The sequence below is a fragment of the Lathyrus oleraceus genome, chromosome 4, assembly GCF_024323335.1.
Source record: "Lathyrus oleraceus cultivar Zhongwan6 chromosome 4, CAAS_Psat_ZW6_1.0, whole genome shotgun sequence".
Taxonomy (NCBI): Eukaryota; Viridiplantae; Streptophyta; class Magnoliopsida; order Fabales; family Fabaceae; genus Lathyrus; species Lathyrus oleraceus.
Genome location: NC_066582.1, coordinates 436344721 through 436364633, shown reverse-complemented (window position 1 = coordinate 436364633; position 19913 = coordinate 436344721). Strand labels below are relative to the sequence as shown.

The following is a 19913-nucleotide window of genomic DNA, read 5'->3' as shown; positions in this document are numbered from 1 at the left end:
AAAAGGGAGGTTTTTTATTAGTGTGCTCGCCAAGATCTCGCAATCTCGTGCCTACGTATCCTTATGGTGCAATAAGGAAATCAGAGCATTCGTAGTTCGGGCAACTACGGTTTTTGTTGGTGTCTTTTAAGGAACGACTGTGTAGATCGCGTTCTAAAGGCTAAACGCTGGCTTGTCTACTCTCGGCGGAGGCTTAAGCACTGGTTTGTTGTGCGCATTAGAAAGGATTGACAATGTTCTCTTAAAAAGGGTTTTGGTCACGCGGGGGTGACGAGTTGAATTGATGTGTTGGATGTTTGATTGGTTTCGATCGCTCGGGAGCGAGAAATTAGGTTTAACGAGTTTGAGATGCTTTGAAGAACGACGAAAGATTGAGCAATGTGGTGTTCACCAATCGACCAATTCTTTCGAGGAGTGATAAGGCGTCCGCCCTCTACTCCTTTTTCGTTCGAATTATTTTGAAAGTTTGTTTGTGGATGTTGAATATGCACGATAGTGAGGCGTACGCCCCCTACTTGCTTATCCAAAGAATAATGAGGCGTACGCCCCCTATTCTCTTATCCAAGTTTAATTAGCGTATTTTAGTCGGAAGTCGATAATTTGTGCAATATGGCGTACGCCAATTATTCAAATAATCGAGAGATGGTGAGGCGTACGCCTCCTATCTTTTATCATCCGAAGTTTAAATTGTAAAAGATATGTTTGGATGTTGCATTTGATTTGCGAAAATAGTTCGTATTTGAATTGGTAGGTTTGGATTTATTTGATTGTGGATTTGATTTGATGACGAAGATTCGAGCAATATGGCGTACGCCAATTATTCGCATAATCGAGAGATAATGAAGCGGATGCTCACTATTCTCCTTTTCATTCAAAGATTAATTATTAAAAGGTTTTGAGGAGTGTATTGATTGAAAGGGTTTGATTTGAATGACGCAAATCCGAGCAATATGGCGTACGCCAATTATTCGAATAGTCGAGAGATAGTGAAGCGGAAGCTTACTATTCTCCTTTTCATCCCAATGTTTATATTTGAAAGAGAAAATCCTTTTGAAGTTGAATGGTTTGAAAAATGATTTGAATTTGTGGAATTTAAGATTTAATCGGGTGACAAGAACTCGCGCAATATGGCGTACGCCAATTATTCAAGTGCTTGAGAAATAGTGAAGCGTACGCTTACTATCTCCTTTTCATCCCAAGTTTATCTTTTAAAGGAGAAAATTCTTTTGAAATTGAATGATTTGAAAAGTGGTTTGAACTTGTGTTTATGAAATGAATTTTATTTAGTGTATTATTTCATCTACTCGATTAATCAATAACCAAGTAGGTTTCATTGTAAGGAAGCCCAAGAGTAAGCTATGTGAGGTTGATGGCGATGCTAGAAGCAATTGACTTACAAGGGTGTGAAAAATGGGCTCGAATTTGAATCGAGAAATTTTATAGTTTATTTTTGAAATTTGAGTGAAATGGCTTTAAGTTGATGAGATTGAAATAATCTTGTCACAATTGTAGCACATCATGCAAATGGAATCAATAATTTGTACAATGAGTAAACAAACACAAAATAATAATTCATATAAATCTCAAGAGGGAATAATTATCTAAATTATGCTAAGTAATAAATGATGATAATACAACATATTAATTAATTAAATAGTAAATTATATAATTAATATTAGATAATTACGATATTAAAGTTTTAATTAATAAAATTCATGTTTAAATCAAATAAATTCAAACCAAACCTAAACTAACAAAAAGAAATAAAGAAACTATCTAAAAAGACAGATGGGCCTTGAAGGCCTCTGAAGCCCATCAGGGCGCACAACAACAAGGAAAAAAGGAGTGGTCCGAAACCCAGGAAGCCCAAGTGGCTGATCCAATTCGGGTTATCCACAACCCTGAACCGGGTCCATCAAGACCCTCCCCAAGATCCGGATAACCAGAGACGAAGGGTTGGACTTATTCCCTAGCATTGGTATGCGCGAAATACCGCTTCCAACGCATTGAAAAGGTCCTTCGACCGTTGGGCAGTGGGAAGTCTGAAGATTCTCATTCATGGCCATTAATCATGCTTCGTTACCCTCTATAGTTTCAAACCTTAAAGTTTTCTTTGCACAGAACCAACACCAAACGAAACTCACTACCAAAGAATATCCAAAATCAACACACCAAATCCATGATATATTCTGTTCAGGATCTCAACTTAACATAATCAAAATGGAGCAAGCAAGATGAACATCAAATCAACCAGACTAGAAGAGAAATTTCAGATCTAAACAATCATGGTTGTTAAGCTAATATGAAGCACATGAGCAAAGATTTGAAGAGGAAAAGAACAAACTGAACCTTAACGGAAAACACACGTTTCCGGCGAGCGTGAGGGACGGAACCTGATCTTGGTAAGACGCTTTCTCTCCTTCTTTTCCTTGCGAGTCGTCTCTTCCCTTTCTTCTTTATCAATCTTGCGTTGCTTCTACCGTGCAGTGGCTTAGCTCGGATTACTCAAAGTTCTAAGGATAAACTTTGAGCACCCATTTGGTACCTTTGAGCTTTGGTGCGGTTTGTGATAGGATTTCGGCAGGGTAACGATACTCTTTTCTCCTCTTCTTCTTCAAATCTTCGCCCTCTACTCGTCAAAGCGCTTTTGAATGCTACCCGTTTGTATGTTTGTCTGAGCTCATCTATATTAGGGTTTCGGCATGAAACTCTAATAGAGATTTAAAGTTTTTGAGCTTTTCTGAAAAGGGTTCTTGGGGATTTTTCTGCAGAATAACGGTACCGTAACAATCTCTTCCTCTTGCAATGATTGGTGGCCTTTATATAGAGTCTTTAGGTACGAGGTTTCTTTCCTCGTCACCCCCTATGAGCTGGCGAGCGGATCAAGATTTTTCCGTTAGGGAAAATCTCTCACAGATTCTGCGTGGTCCCTCCAAACGGAAGTGGTCCCAAAGTGAAGGTATTAAGCAATTGGTTTTGTCTTTAGCGGAAGCTTCAAAGGTGTGACCCATTCTGCTGATTCCTTCCTTAAACCTTCGATGCAGTAAAATGCATGCTTGCTTGTGGTAAGAAAATTTGATTTTTACTGTTATGTAATTTCATCCTTTTATTCAAAAGACTCTACCGTTCTTTTCTTGTGTCAATTTGGACTGTGATGCTTGGTTTCTTGGCACTTTCGACACTTTACATGATTTTGTCTTGATAGTGCAGGTCTTGCAATAACCTCTCCTTTCTGTGTTTTCCAGGTCGCAACGCGAGTTTAGGTTCATGGTTTCCCAGATTGTAGTCACTAACTAGCAAGTAACTGGTGTAATTTGGAAGGAACTCAAATTTCCTATGTATCATGATCCAGAGATCTTATGACTTGTTAAGGTAATTCATTCATTCATGTTTTGTTTTTGGTTTCATGTTTTTTGAACAAGCAACTCAAACTCACATTGGTTTCTCTGTTTTTGTTATGCTACGAGCAGAATGCGGGGAAAGAAGATGCCGGTTTCGGTGTTGTTGCAAATACAATGCCTGTTAGTAGAGTCACCAAGTTTTGGCATGAAATCTCCTAGAATGATTTTTCGTATTTCTCGTATAAGTTTTATAATCTCTTTGAGAATGACTTTTACTATCTGTTTCCCTTTCTTGAATTCTGCAGGTTTCGCTTGTAATACCACGCTTAGCGTTTCTTGAGGTGTGTCAAAAACGAAAGGTGTGTGGAGTTGTCATGGTCAAGAGGCATGGCGTCTTAAACTTAAGTACTTTTGTAACGTTATCCAATCTGCGGCTTGGTGTAAACCGTGAGGTTACCGCTACAATTGTATATTATGCCTTTGGTAATGACTTTCTTGGTTCATTGGTGTCAGTTTGATCAATTGCAGGTTGAACTCGGCTGCATCTTTCCGTCGTTGCGACATCGTTACTTGCTGCTGGAAGCGTCGAGAATGTTGCCGGTAACGGCTTTGATTTATCTTATTGGTATGCCGCAACTTGAAATTTTGGATTTGGAAGACATGAACTGTTTATTGGATTACCATGTTTGTAAATAAAATCTGATTGTAACTTACCTTTGTCTTATTTGAAACAAACCTTTGGTCTTGGTTGATAATGAACTCTATGCCTCTGAAACCAATTTAAAAGCACTCTCTGTACTTAAAGCCTTGTTTTTGTCAGGACGATAGGTTGGAGCTAATTTCCTTTACTGCTTTCAATCAATCTCTTCATCAGCAGAGGGGCTTACTCCAGGTATACCGTACCAAACCCTTTCTCCACTTGCTTTGTTCTCGGTAGATATATCAATAAAAACTTCTTTGCACCAATATATTCCCTTTCACAAAACTTTCTCTCTGCTATTTCTTTGGCCTTAACCGCTTATGAATTATTACTCTGCCGTGACCACTGCCGGTATTTGCTGGTATTGATTTCGATCTTGGACTGTTAGGGACATTGATTTTAACTTGGCACGTTGTTGCTGCAGGTTCTACGGGTGTTGCAGCGTATGACCTTGCAGTTTGGCGCATCAGGAGGTTGTGGTTTTGGCGTTTGTAATTTAGGCCTTAGGATTTATCATAACTGACTGCACTGAAGTGTTTTTTGAAACACTTATGTTTGTAGATTTAGAACTTATGGTTCCACTAATGTAATTTCAAGCTTAGCAACTCAAACCACATGATGTTTATATGTGAAATCTAATTGGAAAATTGGCTTGCTATTTATTTGTTCACTCTGTCCATGCTTTGGCAACTTTCTGGCAGATTATGTATTCATGGAAATAGACAAAAGCGACCACATTTTGTAATGATTTGAAATGTATTGATTGTAATTGAAGCAGGTGTTTATACATGCTGTATTTGTAAATGAAAGTATGATTTGGTAAATGACCCATGCTTATTTTGAAATCCCCAACAATTAGTTGCAACGAGAAATACTAGCGGACCAAGGACGGTTTATGAAGGTGTGAGAAGAGGAATTATGGTTCTTGAGTTGTAACATAATTAAGTTGACTTTGGTTGAAAGTTCATTTTTTTGTATTTTCTTCATGTACGGAGACTTATATATAATGAATAACACTTAGTGCTTGAAATGAACTTACACTTTGGATTTTCTATATATGAATGGCCCTGCTTCAACCTAGTATTCTACCCTATGTAACCTCCCTTCATCATGTCCTTTTCCTCGTATTCGCATAATAAATCATATTGGACAAAAAATGGGTTTCATGAAATGCATGTTTCTATGTAGTACGGAAATGATACAATAGTGATATGAAACTAAGGTGAGGTATTCTTGTGATGAAATGTATGTCATGCTATGCATAGGATGCAAAATAAAAATGAAATCAATTCTATGAAAATTTAAATATGCCCGGACAAAATTGGGGTATGACAGCTGCCCCTATTTAATTACCTTGAACCAGAAAGTATGAATGACAACAGGCTTCGTACATTCGTGGTGGAAGATAATTAAATACGAAAAGACCCGAATTTTGTCCTTCGAAATGCAATGGAGAAATGCAGAAAGAAAAATGCAACGAGTTCTGGAATTTTGTAGGGTTTTTTGTTGAGATTATTGGGGAATATCATCATCAAAGAGTTGATGGAAAGGCAACTGTCATCGTCAAAGGATTGACGGAAAGGTAACCGTCATCATCAGAGGGCAGATGGAAAAAATTTGCCATCGTCAAAGGGTTGACGGAAGTAATTCAAGGATGTCATCACCAAAGGGTTGGTGGAAAAATAATTCGTCCTCGTCGAAGGGTTGACGGAAAAGATTGTCATCACCAAAGGGTTGGCGGAAAGGAAATTTGTCATCGTCAAAGGGTTGACGGAAAGGTAACCGTCATCATCAAAGGGCTGATGGAAAAGAAACTTCACTATGGAGTGGCATCATCAAAGGGTTGGTGGAAAAAGGAGTTATATAAGTAATATCATCGTCAAAGGATTGACGGAAAGAAACTTCACTATGGAGTGACATCATCAGAGAGCTGATGGAAATAAGACTTCACTATGGAGTGGCATCACCAAAGGGTTGGTGGAAGGGAATTAAAGGGCGTCGTCACCAAAGGGTTGGTGGAAAAGAAACCTCACTAGGGAGTGGCATCACCAAAGGGTTGGTGGAAAAGAAACCTCACTATGGAGTAGCATCACCAAAGGGTTGGTGGAAAAGTATTATCATCATCAGAGGGCTGATGGAAAGGAGACTTCACTATGGAGTGGCATCACCAAAGGGTGGGTGGGAAAGAAACCTCACTATGGAGTGGCATCACCAAAGGGTTGGTGGAAAAGAAACCTCACTATGGAGTGGCATCATCAAAGGAATGATGGAAAAGATCATCATCATCAGAGGGCTGATGGAAAGGAAACTAAAGGTTGTCGTCACCAAAGGGTTGGTGGAAAAGAAACCTCACTATGGAGTGGCATCACCAAAGGGTTGGTGGAAAAGTATTATCGTCATCAGAGGGCTGATGGAAAGGAAACTAAAGGTTGTCGTCACCAAAGGGTTGGTGGAAAAGAAACCTCACTATGGAGTGGCATCATCAAAGGGTTGATGGAAAAGATCATCATCAGAGGGCTGATGGAAAAGGTGTCTGTCATCGTCAAAGGGTTGACGGAAGAAATTATGATGTTATGTATGCATATGATGCATGTTAATGAAAATTTCTCATTTTTGTGTAGGAGGTTTTTGATATGCAACTTCCTTATTTGGAAGGAAAGTCATGTGTGTTTATTGTATGCAGTGCATGTGGTAATGCAAGATGAATATTGGTTATTTCTGGATTGATCTCCCTTTTGAAGGTGAGACTTTCTGGGTACCAATGTTGATTGGATTTGAGTTTATGAAGATGCCAGCAAAGTGGACTTTCAGTGGTTGCCAATATGGATTGGACTTTGGTTTTGGAGATGCCAATAGGGATTGGACTTTGGTTTTGGAGGATGCCAACAAAATGGACTTTTATTTTTGGTAGTTGCCAATACGGATTGGACTTTGTTTTTTTGGTAATTGCCAATTTGGATTGGACTTTGGTTGATGAAAGGTTTTGACTTCCCGACATTCTGTATTTTGACGATGCGATGATCAGAAGATAGATGTGGATGCTTTTGGTGCCCCAAGTTTGATCATTTGCTGATAGACTGTGTATTTGTTCTTGAGAGAACCTCAACTTCTTTGACTGATATGCCATGACGGCTTGCAAATGATTTAATGAGCGTAGCGACATAATTAATGCATGATGATTATGCTCTTGCTCTGCCCTAAGGCTCTTTGCGGCCTTGTCTTCCCCAGCCTGTAGGGTCTTTGAAGGAATTCTCTTTTGAAAGGAAACCTTGTGAATGATTATACCATGGCCTGAACCAAATTTGCCCCAGTGTATGGGTCTTTCAGTAATTTTCCCAGGTTAGGCTTTTGAATGACTTGCCCCAGATGGACTGAATATTTTGAAATTATTTGCCTCCTTGATCGACTGATGCTTGGAGTTTGTCTTTTGACTGACCAATTCATAGTCATTGGATACCATGCCCCTAATCCATAGGGTCAGGAAGTAATCTTGATTTGGGTCACCACCGACGAATGATCAAGTTCTTCTCCAATTGCTTCTTTGAAGTTCCTTGATGTCAAATGCTTACTTGCAGTTAAAATCGTTTATTTAATCAATGGTAATTTTAATGCGATATTCATGCAGGTTTGAAAAAATCATTTATTGATGTGATGTGATAGTGTGTGACGAATGAACCATTAGTTCAAACGCATTGCTGATTTAGCTAGTGTGTGAAAGATACAGTGAGAATATGATGCCAATACAGGTGATTAGCAAATATTTAGGAGTCAGTTTATGCAACCTTGTTGTAGTATGCTTTCAGAATAAACCCTACCTCAATTAGGTCTTTTAAGGGTTGTAACGTGGCCTGGTTCATGGTTATTGAAACAAAAGATGTAAGGCTCAAATTTTGTTTTAACCCACCCCTTCTTCATGATGATCTCCAACCCCACGCTCAGTTAATTCAACATACACATTTGTCCTTTTGAAGGTGTAAGGATAAAGATGAGGGTTCAAGATTCACTTGAAATGGAAGTCACCTTATTTTGCTCTTTATGAATGTTGGTGACCCTTTGATTCTTGACATGGTGGTCACTGAATCTTATTTTATTTTGTTGAGGTTTTTCATGACCTCTTTTGATTTTTGCTTTGATCCCTAACTTTTGCCTGGACTGCTTTTTTAAAGCTTCGGTCCACCGGGATTGCCCTAATTTTTGCCTAAGTCTCCTTTTTGGGTGTTCGACTTAGCGGGCTCTTTCTTTGATTTTTTTTGGAAGATTATGACTGCCAAGTCATTGGTCATTGAAGAACAACCGACATAACTTTGGTATTTTTCAAGATTCCTTTGACAGTTCAAGATGTGTGCGAAGAAGGGCACGTGGTTGATCCTCATACGGGATGTCTCATCTTGTAGTTTGAGTGCGTAGTCAAATTAACTGAACACTACCTTGCCCCAGGTTAAATGTAAGGGTTTGTAAATCCGAAAGAAACTCCTACTTCTAGGCTCGAAGTGGTTGACTAGGGATTAACTCCTTATCTCTCCAGTGTTTGGGGATTTGAAACAATGCCTGTACATCATCAGCAAGGTTTTATCCGAAAGCATACAATCAACAATTATGGGTATTTTTTCGTCATCCTCCCTTCAATCTTTGCTAAAACAACAGTTTGATAAGTGAATGGGAGAAATATTTTTTTTATATCAATGGAAAAAATGAGTGAATACGAAAGGATTCGTTCAAAACATGCATAATCATTTCATTAATATTACCATTAAAGGAAATCAATAATACTTGAAAGCAGATAAGTACTTAACATGCAAAGAAAAATACAAATGAAATGCGAGGAGTAGCCAAATGGTTGCCAGTGTAAAGGAAACTCTCTCGTGTTTGGTTCACTGTTGGGCTATCCTTCTTCATAGTGGTGGTAGTTCTGCTCGTCGAGACTAGTATGACAATCATCTTCAGACATATTCTCGGAAATCTCTTCCACGGTTTGAACTGATGGACCCGCATAGCTAGGCGAAGCAGTATTACTGATTTGCAAGCTTCGAGGCGCAAATGAGAACATCTTGGAATCAAGCAGATTTTGTACCTTGCTTTTGAGCACCTTACAGTCTTCAATTGAATGCCCTTGTGCCCCAGCATGGAAGTCACATCGGGAGTTGGCGTCAAAACTTGGCGGATATGGAGGACTTACTGGTTTTATCTCCTTTGGTGGCCTTTATATAGAGTCTTTAGGTACGAGGTTTCTTTCCTCGTCACCCCCTATGAGCTGGCGAGCGGATCAAGATTTTTCCGTTAGGGAAAATCTCTCACAGATTCTGCGTGGTCCCTCCAAACGGAAGTGGTCCCAAAGTGAAGGTATTAAGCAATTGGTTTTGTCTTTAGCGGAAGCTTCAAAGGTGTGACCCATTCTGCTGATTCCTTCCTTAAACCTTCGATGCAGTAAAATGCATGCTTGCTTGTGGTAAGAAAATTTGATTTTTACTGTTATGTAATTTCATCCTTTTATTCAAAAGACTCTACCGTTCTTTTCTTGTGTCAATTTGGACTGTGATGCTTGGTTTCTTGGCACTTTCGACACTTTACATGATTTTGTCTTGATAGTGCAGGTCTTGCAATAACCTCTCCTTTCTGTGTTTTCCAGGTCGCAACGCGAGTTTAGGTTCATGGTTTCCCAGATTGTAGTCACTAACTAGCAAGTAACTGGTGTAATTTGGAAGGAACTCAAATTTCCTATGTATCATGATCCAGAGATCTTATGACTTGTTAAGGTAATTCATTCATTCATGTTTTGTTTTTGGTTTCATGTTTTTTGAACAAGCAACTCAAACTCACATTGGTTTCTCTGTTTTTGTTATGCTACGAGCAGAATGCGGGGAAAGAAGATGCCGGTTTCGGTGTTGTTGCAAATACAATGCCTGTTAGTAGAGTCACCAAGTTTTGGCATGAAATCTCCTAGAATGATTTTTCGTATTTCTCGTATAAGTTTTATAATCTCTTTGAGAATGACTTTTACTATCTGTTTCCCTTTCTTGAATTCTGCAGGTTTCGCTTGTAATACCACGCTTAGCGTTTCTTGAGGTGTGTCAAAAACGAAAGGTGTGTGGAGTTGTCATGGTCAAGAGGCATGGCGTCTTAAACTTAAGTACTTTTGTAACGTTATCCAATCTGCGGCTTGGTGTAAACCGTGAGGTTACCGCTACAATTGTATATTATGCCTTTGGTAATGACTTTCTTGGTTCATTGGTGTCAGTTTGATCAATTGCAGGTTGAACTCGGCTGCATCTTTCCGTCGTTGCGACATCGTTACTTGCTGCTGGAAGCGTCGAGAATGTTGCCGGTAACGGCTTTGATTTATCTTATTGGTATGCCGCAACTTGAAATTTTGGATTTGGAAGACATGAACTGTTTATTGGATTACCATGTTTGTAAATAAAATCTGATTGTAACTTACCTTTGTCTTATTTGAAACAAACCTTTGGTCTTGGTTGATAATGAACTCTATGCCTCTGAAACCAATTTAAAAGCACTCTCTGTACTTAAAGCCTTGTTTTTGTCAGGACGATAGGTTGGAGCTAATTTCCTTTACTGCTTTCAATCAATCTCTTCATCAGCAGAGGGGCTTACTCCAGGTATACCGTACCAAACCCTTTCTCCACTTGCTTTGTTCTCGGTAGATATATCAATAAAAACTTCTTTGCACCAATATATTCCCTTTCACAAAACTTTCTCTCTGCTATTTCTTTGGCCTTAACCGCTTATGAATTATTACTCTGCCGTGACCACTGCCGGTATTTGCTGGTATTGATTTCGATCTTGGACTGTTAGGGACATTGATTTTAACTTGGCACGTTGTTGCTGCAGGTTCTACGGGTGTTGCAGCGTATGACCTTGCAGTTTGGCGCATCAGGAGGTTGTGGTTTTGGCGTTTGTAATTTAGGCCTTAGGATTTATCATAACTGACTGCACTGAAGTGTTTTTTGAAACACTTATGTTTGTAGATTTAGAACTTATGGTTCCACTAATGTAATTTCAAGCTTAGCAACTCAAACCACATGATGTTTATATGTGAAATCTAATTGGAAAATTGGCTTGCTATTTATTTGTTCACTCTGTCCATGCTTTGGCAACTTTCTGGCAGATTATGTATTCATGGAAATAGACAAAAGCGACCACATTTTGTAATGATTTGAAATGTATTGATTGTAATTGAAGCAGGTGTTTATACATGCTGTATTTGTAAATGAAAGTATGATTTGGTAAATGACCCATGCTTATTTTGAAATCCCCAACAATTAGTTGCAACGAGAAATACTAGCGTACCAAGGACGGTTTATGAAGGTGTGAGAAGAGGAATTATGGTTCTTGAGTTGTAACATAATTAAGTTGACTTTGGTTGAAAGTTCATTTTTTTGTATTTTCTTCATGTACGGAGACTTATATATAATGAATAACACTTAGTGCTTGAAATGAACTTACACTTTGGATTTTCTATATATGAATGGCCCTGCTTCAACCTAGTATTCTACCCTATGTAACCTCCCTTCATCATGTCCTTTTCCTCGTATTCGCATAATAAATCATATTGGACAAAAAATGGGTTTCATGAAATGCATGTTTCTATGTAGTACGGAAATGATACAATAGTGATATGAAACTAAGGTGAGGTATTCTTGTGATGAAATGTATGTCATGCTATGCATAGGATGCAAAATAAAAATGAAATCAATTCTATGAAAATTTAAATATGCCCGGACAAAATTGGGGTATGACAGCTGCCCCTATTTAATTACCTTGAACCAGAAAGTATGAATGACAACAGGCTTCGTACATTCGTGGTGGAAGATAATTAAATACGAAAAGACCCGAATTTTGTCCTTCGAAATGCAATGGAGAAATGCAGAAAGAAAAATGCAACGAGTTCTGGAATTTTGTAGGGTTTTTTGTTGAGATTATTGGGGAATATCATCATCAAAGAGTTGATGGAAAGGCAACTGTCATCGTCAAAGGATTGACGGAAAGGTAACCGTCATCATCAGAGGGCAGATGGAAAAAATTTGCCATCGTCAAAGGGTTGACGGAAGTAATTCAAGGATGTCATCACCAAAGGGTTGGTGGAAAAATAATTCGTCCTCGTCGAAGGGTTGACGGAAAAGATTGTCATCACCAAAGGGTTGGCGGAAAGGAAATTTGTCATCGTCAAAGGGTTGACGGAAAGGTAACCGTCATCATCAAAGGGCTGATGGAAAAGAAACTTCACTATGGAGTGGCATCATCAAAGGGTTGGTGGAAAAAGGAGTTATATAAGTAATATCATCGTCAAAGGATTGACGGAAAGAAACTTCACTATGGAGTGACATCATCAGAGAGCTGATGGAAATAAGACTTCACTATGGAGTGGCATCACCAAAGGGTTGGTGGAAGGGAATTAAAGGGCGTCGTCACCAAAGGGTTGGTGGAAAAGAAACCTCACTAGGGAGTGGCATCACCAAAGGGTTGGTGGAAAAGAAACCTCACTATGGAGTAGCATCACCAAAGGGTTGGTGGAAAAGTATTATCATCATCAGAGGGCTGATGGAAAGGAGACTTCACTATGGAGTGGCATCACCAAAGGGTGGGTGGGAAAGAAACCTCACTATGGAGTGGCATCACCAAAGGGTTGGTGGAAAAGAAACCTCACTATGGAGTGGCATCATCAAAGGAATGATGGAAAAGATCATCATCATCAGAGGGCTGATGGAAAGGAAACTAAAGGTTGTCGTCACCAAAGGGTTGGTGGAAAAGAAACCTCACTATGGAGTGGCATCACCAAAGGGTTGGTGGAAAAGTATTATCGTCATCAGAGGGCTGATGGAAAGGAAACTAAAGGTTGTCGTCACCAAAGGGTTGGTGGAAAAGAAACCTCACTATGGAGTGGCATCATCAAAGGGTTGATGGAAAAGATCATCATCAGAGGGCTGATGGAAAAGGTGTCTGTCATCGTCAAAGGGTTGACGGAAGAAATTATGATGTTATGTATGCATATGATGCATGTTAATGAAAATTTCTCATTTTTGTGTAGGAGGTTTTTGATATGCAACTTCCTTATTTGGAAGGAAAGTCATGTGTGTTTATTGTATGCAGTGCATGTGGTAATGCAAGATGAATATTGGTTATTTCTGGATTGATCTCCCTTTTGAAGGTGAGACTTTCTGGGTACCAATGTTGATTGGATTTGAGTTTATGAAGATGCCAGCAAAGTGGACTTTCAGTGGTTGCCAATATGGATTGGACTTTGGTTTTGGAGATGCCAATAGGGATTGGACTTTGGTTTTGGAGGATGCCAACAAAATGGACTTTTATTTTTGGTAGTTGCCAATACGGATTGGACTTTGTTTTTTTGGTAATTGCCAATTTGGATTGGACTTTGGTTGATGAAAGGTTTTGACTTCCCGACATTCTGTATTTTGACGATGCGATGATCAGAAGATAGATGTGGATGCTTTTGGTGCCCCAAGTTTGATCATTTGCTGATAGACTGTGTATTTGTTCTTGAGAGAACCTCAACTTCTTTGACTGATATGCCATGACGGCTTGCAAATGATTTAATGAGCGTAGCGACATAATTAATGCATGATGATTATGCTCTTGCTCTGCCCTAAGGCTCTTTGCGGCCTTGTCTTCCCCAGCCTGTAGGGTCTTTGAAGGAATTCTCTTTTGAAAGGAAACCTTGTGAATGATTATACCATGGCCTGAACCAAATTTGCCCCAGTGTATGGGTCTTTCAGTAATTTTCCCAGGTTAGGCTTTTGAATGACTTGCCCCAGATGGACTGAATATTTTGAAATTATTTGCCTCCTTGATCGACTGATGCTTGGAGTTTGTCTTTTGACTGACCAATTCATAGTCATTGGATACCATGCCCCTAATCCATAGGGTCAGGAAGTAATCTTGATTTGGGTCACCACCGACGAATGATCAAGTTCTTCTCCAATTGCTTCTTTGAAGTTCCTTGATGTCAAATGCTTACTTGCAGTTAAAATCGTTTATTTAATCAATGGTAATTTTAATGCGATATTCATGCAGGTTTGAAAAAATCATTTATTGATGTGATGTGATAGTGTGTGACGAATGAACCATTAGTTCAAACGCATTGCTGATTTAGCTAGTGTGTGAAAGATACAGTGAGAATATGATGCCAATACAGGTGATTAGCAAATATTTAGGAGTCAGTTTATGCAACCTTGTTGTAGTATGCTTTCAGAATAAACCCTACCTCAATTAGGTCTTTTAAGGGTTGTAACGTGGCCTGGTTCATGGTTATTGAAACAAAAGATGTAAGGCTCAAATTTTGTTTTAACCCACCCCTTCTTCATGATGATCTCCAACCCTACGCTCAGTTAATTCAACATACACATTTGTCCTTTTGAAGGTGTAAGGATAAAGATGAGGGTTCAAGATTCACTTGAAATGGAAGTCACCTTATTTTGCTCTTTATGAATGTTGGTGACCCTTTGATTCTTGACATGGTGGTCACTGAATCTTATTTTATTTTGTTGAGGTTTTTCATGACCTCTTTTGATTTTTGCTTTGATCCCTAACTTTTGCCTGGACTGCTTTTTTAAAGCTTCGGTCCACCGGGATTGCCCTAATTTTTGCCTAAGTCTCCTTTTTGGGTGTTCGACTTAGCGGGCTCTTTCTTTGATTTTTTTTGGAAGATTATGACTGCCAAGTCATTGGTCATTGAAGAACAACCGACATAACTTTGGTATTTTTCAAGATTCCTTTGACAGTTCAAGATGTGTGCGAAGAAGGGCACGTGGTTGATCCTCATACGGGATGTCTCATCTTGTAGTTTGAGTGCGTAGTCAAATTAACTGAACACTACCTTGCCCCAGGTTAAATGTAAGGGTTTGTAAATCCGAAAGAAACTCCTACTTCTAGGCTCGAAGTGGTTGACTAGGGATTAACTCCTTATCTCTCCAGTGTTTGGGGATTTGAAACAATGCCTGTACATCATCAGCAAGGTTTTATCCGAAAGCATACAATCAACAATTATGGGTATTTTTTCGTCATCCTCCCTTCAATCTTTGCTAAAACAACAGTTTGATAAGTGAATGGGAGAAATATTTTTTTTTATATCAATGGAAAAAATGAGTGAATACGAAAGGATTCGTTCAAAACATGCATAATCATTTCATTAATATTACCATTAAAGGAAATCAATAATACTTGAAAGCAGATAAGTACTTAACATGCAAAGAAAAATACAAATGAAATGCGAGGAGTAGCCAAATGGTTGCCAGTGTAAAGGAAACTCTCTCGTGTTTGGTTCACTGTTGGGCTATCCTTCTTCATAGTGGTGGTAGTTCTGCTCGTCGAGACTAGTATGACAATCATCTTCAGACATATTCTCGGAAATCTCTTCCACGGTTTGAACTGATGGACCCGCATAGCTAGGCGAAGCAGTATTACTGATTTGCAAGCTTCGAGGCGCAAATGAGAACATCTTGGAATCAAGCAGATTTTGTACCTTGCTTTTGAGCACCTTACAGTCTTCAATTGAATGCCCTTGTGCCCCAGCATGGAAGTCACATCGGGAGTTGGCGTCAAAACTTGGCGGATATGGAGGACTTACTGGTTTTATCTCCTTTGGTGGCCTTTATATAGAGTCTTTAGGTACGAGGTTTCTTTCCTCGTCACCCCCTATGAGCTGGCGAGCGGATCAAGATTTTTCCGTTAGGGAAAATCTCTCACAGATTCTGCGTGGTCCCTCCAAACGGAAGTGGTCCCAAAGTGAAGGTATTAAGCAATTGGTTTTGTCTTTAGCGGAAGCTTCAAAGGTGTGACCCATTCTGCTGATTCCTTCCTTAAACCTTCGATGCAGTAAAATGCATGCTTGCTTGTGGTAAGAAAATTTGATTTTTACTGTTATGTAATTTCATCCTTTTATTCAAAAGACTCTACCGTTCTTTTCTTGTGTCAATTTGGACTGTGATGCTTGGTTTCTTGGCACTTTCGACACTTTACATGATTTTGTCTTGATAGTGCAGGTCTTGCAATAACCTCTCCTTTCTGTGTTTTCCAGGTCGCAACGCGAGTTTAGGTTCATGGTTTCCCAGATTGTAGTCACTAACTAGCAAGTAACTGGTGTAATTTGGAAGGAACTCGAATTTCCTATGTATCATGATCCAGAGATCTTATGACTTGTTAAGGTAATTCATTCATTCATGTTTTGTTTTTGGTTTCATGTTTTTTGAACAAGCAACTCAAACTCACATTGGTTTCTCTGTTTTTGTTATGCTACGAGCAGAATGCGGGGAAAGAAGATGCCGGTTTCGGTGTTGTTGCAAATACAATGCCTGTTAGTAGGGTCACCAAGTTTTGGCATGAAATCTCCTAGAATGATTTTTCGTCTTTCTCGTATAAGTTTTATAATCTCTTTGAGAATGACTTTTACTATCTGTTTCCCTTTCTTGAATTCTGCAGGTTTCACTTGTAATACCACGCTTAGCGTTTCTTGAGGTGTGTCAAAAACGAAAGGTGTGTGGAGTTGTCATGGTCAAGAGGCATGGCGTCTTAAACTTAAGTACTTTTGTAACGTTATCCAATCTGCGGCTTGGTGTAAACCGTGAGGTTACCGCTACAATTGTATATTATGCCTTTGGTAATGACTTTCTTGGTTCATTGGTGTCAGTTTGATCAATTGCAGGTTGAACTCGGCTGCATCTTTCCGTCGTTGCGACATCATTACTTGCTGCTGGAAGCGTCGAGAATGTTGCCGGTAACGGCTTTGATTTATCTTATTGGTATGCCGCAACTTGAAATTTTGGATTTGGAAGACATGAACTGTTTATTGGATTACCATGTTTGTAAATAAAATCTGATTGTAACTTACCTTTGTCTTATTTGAAACAAACCTTTGGTCTTGGTTGATAATGAACTCTATGCCTCTGAAACCAATTTAAAAGCACTCTCTGTACTTAAAGCCTTGTTTTTGTCAGGACGATAGGTTGGAGCTAATTTCCTTTACTGCTTTCAATCAATCTCTTCATCAGCAGAGGGGCTTACTCCAGGTATACCGTACCAAACCCTTTCTCCACTTGCTTTGTTCTCGGTAGATATATCAATAAAAACTTCTTTGCACCAATATATTCCCTTTCACAAAACTTTCTCTCTGCTATTTCTTTGGCCTTAACCGCTTATGAATTATTACTCTGCCGTGACCACTGCCGGTATTTGCTGGTATTGATTTCGATCTTGGACTGTTAGGGACATTGATTTTAACTTGGCACGTTGTTGCTGCAGGTTCTACGGGTGTTGCAGCGTATGACCTTGCAGTTTGGCGCATCAGGAGGTTGTGGTTTTGGCGTTTGTAATTTAGGCCTTAGGATTTATCATAACTGACTGCACTGAAGTGTTTTTTGAAACACTTATGTTTGTAGATTTAGAACTTATGGTTCCACTAATGTAATTTCAAGCTTAGCAACTCAAACCACATGATGTTTATATGTGAAATCTAATTGGAAAATTGGCTTGCTATTTATTTGTTCACTCTGTCCATGCTTTGGCAACTTTCTGGCAGATTATGTATTCATGGAAATAGACAAAAGCGACCACATTTTGTAATGATTTGAAATGTATTGATTGTAATTGAAGCAGGTGTTTATACATGCTGTATTTGTAAATGAAAGTATGATTTGGTAAATGACCCATGCTTATTTTGAAATCCCCAACAATTAGTTGCAACGAGAAATACTAGCGGACCAAGGACGGTTTATGAAGGTGTGAGAAGAGGAATTATGGTTCTTGAGTTGTAACATAATTAAGTTGACTTTGGTTGAAAGTTCATTTTTTTGTATTTTCTTCATGTACGGAGACTTATATATAATGAATAACACTTAGTGCTTGAAATGAACTTACACTTTGGATTTTCTATATATGAATGGCCCTGCTTCAACCTAGTATTCTACCCTATGTAACCTCCCTTCATCATGTCCTTTTCCTCGTATTCGCATAATAAATCATATTGGACAAAAAATGGGTTTCATGAAATGCATGTTTCTATGTAGTACGGAAATGATACAATAGTGATATGAAACTAAGGTGAGGTATTCTTGTGATGAAATGTATGTCATGCTATGCATAGGATGCAAAATAAAAATGAAATCAATTCTAGGAAAATTTAAATATGCCCAGACAAAATTGGGGTATGACAGCTGCCCCTATTTAATTACCTTAAACCAGAAAGTATGAATGACAACAGGCTTCGTACATTCGTGGTGGAAGATAATTAAATACGAAAAGACCCGAATTTTGTCCTTCGAAATGCAATGGAGAAATGCAGAAAGAAAAATGCAACGAGTTCTGGAATTTTGTAGGGTTTTTTGTTGAGATTATTGGGGAATATCATCATCAAAGAGTTGATGGAAAGGCAACTGTCATCGTCAAAGGATTGACGGAAAGGTAACCGTCATCATCAGAGGGCTGATGGAAAAAATTTGCCATCGTCAAAGGGTTGACGGAAGTAATTAAAGGATGTCATCACCAAAGGGTTGGTGGAAAAATAATTCGTCCTCGTCGAAGGGTTGACGAAAAAGATTGTCATTGTAACACCCCGATAAAATATGATAATTATTTAATTTAAGTTTAATAGTATATTATGATGATAATATGAATGAGAGGGTATTATTTTTCAAAATAAAAGATAAACCATTCATATATATTATTATTAATATATTTATTAATTTAATTAAATAATTGGAATATTATTGGATTATTATTATTGGAATAATAAAGTTGGAATTTGAACGATTTTTGGAATCAGTAAAGAGTCCCATTTAGCAAAAAGGTTTTTACACGTGAAAACAGAGAACACGTAATTTTTGGGAGAAAAGAGAAGAAACTGAGAAAGGGAGAAGAAGAGGCTAGGGCTCAAGAGGAGAATTCACGATTGTTGAAGGTCAAAGAATCAATTGCTAGGAACTCAGGTAAGGGGGGTTTATCGTCGTTTAATGGGTATTATGGGTTAACATGTAATGGGTAGTAATAAGCCATTGAATAGACTCTAATTAGGTTTTGATAAATACCTTTGAATTGTGATGAATAAATTACGTTAAAACTGTGAATGAATCTATAATTGGATGAGTCGTAATTTTCTGGACGTGTAGCTTTTTACGGAATCGAAATCGGAGGTCTGGAAGTCCTCCAACGGCGAAAAATGCGGGTAATTCTGCATTCTGTTCGTGTTAGCGCAAGAAAAGCATATTCTGTCTTGCGTTAACGGGTTAACCCAGGGCGTTAACAGGTTAACACTGTTATAATTTGCCAAAAAGCATATTCTGTCTTGCGTTAACAGGTTAACCCAGGGCGTTAACCGGTTAACACTGTTGAAAAACTGTTAGAATTGCATTCTGTCTTGCGTTAACAGGTTAACCCAGGGCGTTAACCGGTTAACACTGTTGAAAAACTGTTAGAATTGCATTCTGTCTTGCGTTAACAGGTTAACCCAGGGCGTTAACCGGTTAACACTGTTGAAAAACTGTTAGAATTGCATTCTGTCTTGCGTTAACAGGTTAACCCAGGGCGTTAACCGGTTAACACTGTTGAAAAACTGTTAGAATTGCATTCTGTCTTGCGTTAACAGGTTAACCCAGGGCGTTAACCGGTTAACACTGTTGAAAAACTGTTAGAATTGCATTCTGTCTTGCGTTAACAGGTTAACCCAGGGCGTTAACCGGTTAACACTGTTGAAAAACTGTAAAAATTGTATTCTGTCTTGCGTTAACAGGTTAACCAAATGCGTTAACAGGTTAACACTGTTTGAAAAGTGAAAAATTGATATTTAAATATTATGTACGTTTTGGAATGGAATTATGTGTACATATTTGATGATTGGCCTATATTGGTGA

At 38.7% G+C, this 19913-nt stretch overlaps 2 protein-coding genes across 20 annotated transcripts in view; both read left to right on the top strand.

Moving 5' to 3' along the window:
* Positions 1 to 1966: 1966 nt before the first annotated feature.
* On the top strand, positions 1967 to 17920 carry LOC127075937 (uncharacterized). Of its 17 annotated transcripts, none has more exons than XR_007786714.1 (7): positions 1967 to 2402; positions 2488 to 3372; positions 3471 to 3521; positions 3647 to 3700; positions 3870 to 3966; positions 4162 to 4233; positions 4466 to 5097. XR_007786714.1 is itself a non-coding variant. In XM_051017460.1 (7 exons), the coding sequence occupies exons 2-7, from the start codon at positions 3344 to 3346 to the stop codon at positions 10984 to 10986; spliced, it is 474 nt and encodes a 157-aa protein (XP_050873417.1). In that variant the 5' UTR covers positions 1967 to 2402; positions 2488 to 3343; the 3' UTR covers positions 10987 to 11287. The 17 variants fall into 17 exon arrangements, 13 of the variants coding, with proteins under 13 accessions (XP_050873417.1, XP_050873414.1, XP_050873416.1 ...); XR_007786716.1 differs by having other exon boundaries at positions 3855 to 3966; XR_007786717.1 differs by having other exon boundaries at positions 3647 to 3788; positions 3870 to 3941.
* LOC127075940 (uncharacterized) overlaps positions 9498 to 19913 on the top strand; it is a 29078-nt gene continuing 18662 nt past the window's right edge. The window contains exon 1 of one of the 3 annotated variants that reach the window (XM_051017474.1): positions 9498 to 9667. The gene's annotated coding sequence lies outside the window, so the exon portion shown is untranslated. The other 2 variants (XM_051017475.1, XM_051017473.1) reach the window with 2 other exon arrangements.